We start from the raw sequence: 6,352 nt of genomic DNA on the forward strand, positions 1-6,352 counted from the left end.
AGGTTCTGGTACTTTGCAAAATGTTCGTATTACTCAGTAGTCTTGAATTTTACAGCTGCCAACTTCTATGTGCCTGTTAGTTTCTGTCTGACTGGACCATTGTAGCACACAGATATCAATCTAAATCTAAAGCAATCTAAACAAGGACTTAGTCTGGCTGCAAGTTTAGGGTTGGTTACTTATGGAAGGTGAACCTCTGCCCCAATTTTTTTGCAGTTTCCAGCAGATTTTGCTTAAAGGTTTGCCCTGCACTTAGCGCCATCCGTTTTGTACCCAGTTCTGATCAACTTTCCTGTTCTGGCTTAACAATGCAATGCCCACAACACTATACAGCCACCATTATGTTTTACTATAATGGTAAACATTATAGTAGCTCTACTCTTAGTCTTAGGATTCTCTGAGAAAGGCTAGAATGATTTACAGAGAGAGCTTGGTCTGCATTAAGACTCTGTGTATTAAGCCTGACTCTCATGATTACCCAATAAAACACATTATAGTTCTTATTTAAGTTATGAACCATCTGTCAATCAAATTCATCTAGAGACCAGTGCTTAAAGACACCACTAATCCTATAACCCACAAAATGCAAATTCTACCTCCAAATGAAGACATAATGCCTATTGTGGGTTTCCCACTTTAGATGGGATTTTTCTTTCTCCCCACTGACTGATTAAGTTTTGTGACTTGCTTCGGGGGCTACCAGCCAAACCGCTGCTCTTTTTGTCCCCGTTGTGCTTTCTTTTTTTATTTATTTAATTTTCTCTTTTGTCTCATCAGCCCCATGCATGAGGTAGCTGTAAATTAATCATACTGAGCTTCTGGCTAAATTATAATTTACTTTTCTTAGCCTTTTTTGTGTGGATTTTCTCCAATAAAAATTGTACTACACTCTTGGTCTTACTGTCATAAATGCCATTTTTCCCACCAGTAACGTTTTTATATTGTTAGAAGTCATCAACAATTAGTTTTCTTTCAAGGTCATTTAATAGATTTGCTTCTTTTTTTTTTTTTTTTACCCGGGTTGGTGTTCTCTGTCAGGATTAACCTATTTTCTCCTTTTAGAATGTTGTGAATGTAAACACAACACAGAATAAGTCTTTCTTTTAACATTTATTTCGGTGTTTTATTGAAGTCAAAAAACATCCAGAGTAAAAGTATTTGTGAACACTTCTGATCAAAACACACACTCAATATCTAAAAAAAAATCTTCAGGTAATTTGACATATTTAATGATGCAATAAATGGGTTCACAAGTTTGTAAAAGATCCACTAATGCAAAAAAAAAAAGGGTTTCATTTACTAGATCATTTGTACCTGTCACCAGCACTGTTTAAAACCTGTAAGATATTTAGTTTCATTGTGTGTCGCTTATAACTGACTGAATTTTTTTGATAGATATATTGATCTGAAATAAAAAAAAAGAAACGGAGACGAAAGGTCAACAAACTGAATCGCTTAGACGTGAAACTGGCCCTCTAAGCCTCCAAGAAATTAACTGAAAAAACTCCCACCTCAGAGTAGGATGCTTTTATGATCCCATCCAATTAAAGCCATAAGCTCGTTTAAGTTTCTAGTTAGCGACACCTCACTGCCTATTTTTGGCTTTCGGCTTCAACTAACAGCACAAGGTGTTGAAGCTGCGAGTTTGTTAACAAACGGAGAAATGTGAGAGGCAGATATGCTATAGCTGCCTTGTCATTATGAAACATGCACCCAAGTGGGGGAGGAAAGGTGAGAGCATTCTTTTTATTTTTTATTAAATTGAGATCCAGGCAATACAACAAAAGGAATCGCACATCACATGAATGATTGACCTGTTTTCTGGAAGATAAAGGGAAACTTGTAAGCGAGAGCCCTTCTGGACTCAAATCAAAGTGCAGCTCAAATAGTTCCCGCGGTGTTTTTGCTTGAATCCCAGCGTGGAGATTTTGGGCAGTCTTTCATTCCTCGTGCGGTGTTTGTTTATGGATGTCCTCTCACCATCTGTCCTTCCCCTGCCTTTGTTTCATTGCTGCTTTAGGTGCAGACTCCAACAGCGAATACAGTTCTGGGAGCGGCATTCTGCTGTCAGACAGCAGAGAGACGTCATCGGTGGCGTCCTCCGTCCGCTCTGTGCCCGTTCGAGATCAAGGAAGTGGAGACAACAAAGGGAGAAGCTCCACGGGAGCCCAGTTTAAAGAACCGAAGTGGGAGTGGAGTGACGGAGTTCAGAAAGGGAGAGGACAACATGGAGAGCCCAAAGAGGAGAGCCTGGAGGTCTCCACGGAGAAGTTGTGGGGTTTCGTTGGAGAGGAGGAGTAAAGATTCAGTGAAACCTATAAGCCGAGGAAGAAAAAAAAAGGCTGCTACGCTATATGTTGTTTTAAAATAACAATTCTTGTCGAAAACCAAAACCACCAACAGTGTTTAAAGAGTTTTAATGAAAAAGATTTATATTTACAAAAGTTTAAGTTTTCACTGGGCTTAATGCATTTTTATTACTGAAGAGTGTTTCAGTTGTGCCTCAGATTAAAAAACAACTGGTGCTAGACTCTGCATATGCATTTGCAGGAAAATACTGCACAAAGTTTCCACACAGTATCAGGGATCCAAAGTTTTGGGGATTTTGTTTGTTTTCATTTGGTTTCACAGCTATACAAATAGCTGTGAAACTTTGAACAGCATCACCTTGAACAGGCTGTTCTTGTTTCAAAAGCATCGTTTATGGTTGTGCTCATTTCATAGTCTTTGTTAAAAAGAAAATGTAAATATCTGGATATTTTTTCCCCCTTTTTAATGTACAAAATTATTTGATATGTTTTGACAGTGGAACAATTTGTACTTGAAAAAAGCAGATACCTAAGGTTTATGAAAGATTTTCACTCTCTAGAAAAATAAACATTTTACTTGAACATCCACTTTTAGTGTTTTGTCTTGACCACATTTCCTCCTTTCAGAACGCTGTGATGGCTGGACAATCCTATGGAATCTGTACTTTGATTTAGTTCTGATGGATTAACATGATGCCATTCGGCCATCTTGTGATCTCGCACATGAGGTGAAATTAACCTTTTAGATTTTTTTTTTTTCTCCGAAGAGTTTTTGCGGCACTAGTGGCTCGTATTTTTTGCGACGGTAGGCACACAGGAAAGTGGGCGAGGAGAGGGGGGGAAGACATGGACCGGGAATTGAACCCGCGACGTCCGCGTCAAGGACTAAGGCCTCCAAACGTGGGGCGTGCTAACCCCCTGTGCCACCACAGCACGCCCCAACATTTTAAATTTTTACAAAGCTATAACAAAGGTTGTTTTTTCTTACTTTCCCTCAAACTATTTTGTCATCCACACATTTGTTTAAGGTTTGTTGAACAATGTTTACTTCAGATTGTGTGTGATTATTGTACCTGTTCAATCAACAAGTTTATTTGTGCGTCACATTTCAGCAACAAGGCAGTTCAAAGTGCTTTACATCACAAAACCACAAAAAAGTCATAAAAATAACATGCAGTCGACAATTGACAAAACCGGTGACAAACATAACATTTTGACAAGTGCCATCATCAAAACCATCAATATATTGGTTAATGTTCCATTTAAACAGGTGGGTTTTTATTTGCGACTTAAAGGCACTCAGTGTTTCAGCTGTTTTGCAGGTTTCTGGAAGTTTGTTCCAGATTTGTAATGCATAGAAGCTGAGTGCTGCTTCTCCTCGTTTGGTTCTGATTTTGGGGATGCAGAACAGACCAGAGGCAGGAGACCTGAGAGGTCTGGAAGGTTGATACAACAGCAGCAGATCTTTAATGTATTGTGGTGCTAAACCATTCACTGATTTATAAACAACATTATTTTAAAATCTATCCTCTGAGCTACAGGGAGCCAGCGTAAGGATTGAAGAATTGGGGCGATGTGCTCTGTCTTCCTATTAGCTGCTTGTTTTGACTTAGGTGACTTGTATTATGCCTGCAAACAACTACCCTTATTTATTAGTCCATCTAGGGAAGAATATGCTGATTTGTTATTTAACAAACGGTCTTTTATGATGCATTTTAGCTTAATTATGTATATATTTTTATAATTAATGCTTTTGTAATAGACTCAGAAAAGAAGTTAATTTTAAGCTGTTGTGAATTAACTATAATAATTGATCTTTCAAGCTTAATGACTTTTCGTTCATCTTCTTGTGTCACTGAATATTTGTACACATTTTTTTTTTCCGATGTTGATTTTCTTCTGCTCACTGTTGAAGATTTGTTTGTGTCACACCTGTTTCATTTGATCTGAATCAATATTCAGCAACATTCTTCCTGCCAAACCTCCTCCACCTGTCAACCTGAGAACGTGATCACAGTCGGTGTGCATCCAAGACAAGTGGGCGAATCATTAATATTCAAATCACTGTAAGTGGAAGCAAAGTTCTGAAGCAAATCCATGAAATCACTTCCAATCAGGCTGGTAGCAGCTTTTTGTCACCCTGCAATATTTTATTTTTAATCTGATGAAGGCATCATACTAGGATATAATATTTTGATTTTTTCCCCTCATTGTTAGCAATCTCCAGCATGGATTTTATGTGTTAAACCAACAGAATGTTGCAAATAACAGTAGCAAGGAAGCAAATTGATATTTAGTTTACAAATAGGCATCCAAAAAGCATGCTTTATTCTTATATCCCTAAATAAAATCCATTCCAATTACCTCCAGAAGTCAAACTAATTAGTAAATGGAATTCATCTGTGTTAAATCTGATTTCGATATAAATCCAGTTGTTCTGTGAAGACCTCATATATATACATTGAGACTAGCTTCTTAAAATTGTAAGATCAATACAATTCAAGACTATTCTAAAAATATTGATAACTTTCAATGTCATCAATGTGCGGTGGATGTCAACCACTTTCTCTTGAGATGACTAAGGATTTTGTTTTTCTTCGGGTTTTACAATCAGAAACCCCAAAACTCTACAAGTTCGTTTAGCCTTTAAGGTAAAAACAAACAATGCATCAGATGACCTGTTGCCCACAATCTGATAACCAGCATGGTTGAAAACAGGTTGGAATAACTTTGAAATATCAAGTAAAATACAAACACTGCAGTGGGATCTTCTGCAAGACAAAATTTGCATATTTGCCTCATCTGTCAGTTTGATATCCGAGGAAAAAAGTAGCATTCATGGAAATTTTGAGCTGCCTAACAATTCATTAAGCTGATTTCTATTGCTGACAAGCGGTCATTTCGCTGAGCCTGGATGTTTTGTTTTTGTTTGTTTTTGGGGTTTTTTCACAGAACAAGGAAGCAGATAAAAACACAAAAGCACAAACAAACTGAGCCAGACCCTCAGAGCTTCAGAGATCCATCAATCTACTGTAAACTGCGCTTTGATTGTTAATTACCAAAGTGATGAGCTTTTAGTCATCACATAATCCACAAATAAGAAGATCTATAGGATGTGTTTACATTTTTAATCTAAATGGTGATTACTCCGAAGATGGAGTCAAGATCCCACAGGAGAAACTTAAATGTGATAGATGAGTTTGGGAGTAAACGCCGAGATGCTTTATCTGTGTAATTGTAAAATCCTCTACAAAAGTGAGTACACTTTACTTTTTGTCAAGTATATTCCAGGTTCTAACTGTGCATTTTGTGCAAAAGATCTAGAAATTCTGTATTTGCAAAATTGCACATACTCTCTTTCAGGGTCAATGATAATTTGATGATTTGTGTCTCTCTTTTTTTTTTTTTTTGCCCTAATTTAGTTTGACACTTAATAATAAGCTAGAGAGAATAACTTTAGTGTAAAGTAACTCCTGACACCAAGGTAACAAGATGAGGGAAATAAGGTTAATATCCTGTGCTTAAACAGGAGAAGGAAGTCAGGCGTTCAAATTATGAACGGAAATTATATACAACCTGTGCACATAAGATGTAGTGTTTTCTTGTAAATGAGACTGTCTTTGCAGATGTTGCTATAATTTTAAGACAAAAAGGGATCAGTCATGCAGAAAACTTATGGCTTTTGTTTTTAGAGTCAAATGGAACTCAAAGTCACAATGCTAATTGGTTCAATACAACAAAAACTGATAACAAACACAGCTCTGTTCAAAATTTTAAACCATCCCTAATTTCTTTATTGAGTCCACACCGCCATACTTATTTGTCTTTTGAGTCAATCTTGATCAGTTTTTCTTTAAGCTTTCTTTTGACTTTGGCAGCTTTTCTTAGAAAGCAATAACAAAAAAACAATGGTTTATAATCAAAGGCAGAAGGTATAAACATCTCAAGACTTCATCATTCAGTTGGTGGTTTACCTTTATCAATTTTTTTTTATCCAGTAACTTTTAGAATTTAACTCATTTCCCTGGGCAAGTAAACAATCA

General features: G+C 36.9%; 1 protein-coding gene across 1 annotated transcript in view; it reads left to right on the forward strand.

Annotated features, from left to right (window-relative positions):
* tex264b (testis expressed 264, ER-phagy receptor b) overlaps window positions 1-2,894 on the forward strand; it is a 37,333-nt gene extending 34,439 nt beyond the window's left edge. The window contains 1 exon segment of the mRNA XM_032550660.1: window positions 2,021-2,894. Coding sequence (XP_032406551.1) covers window positions 2,021-2,301 — 281 coding nt within the window. The 3' untranslated portion in view covers window positions 2,302-2,894.
* The last annotated feature ends 3,458 nt before the right edge of the window (window positions 2,895-6,352 follow it).

This window comes from Xiphophorus hellerii, chromosome 20 (assembly GCF_003331165.1).
Source record: "Xiphophorus hellerii strain 12219 chromosome 20, Xiphophorus_hellerii-4.1, whole genome shotgun sequence".
Lineage (NCBI taxonomy): Eukaryota > Metazoa > Chordata > Actinopteri > Cyprinodontiformes > Poeciliidae > Xiphophorus > Xiphophorus hellerii.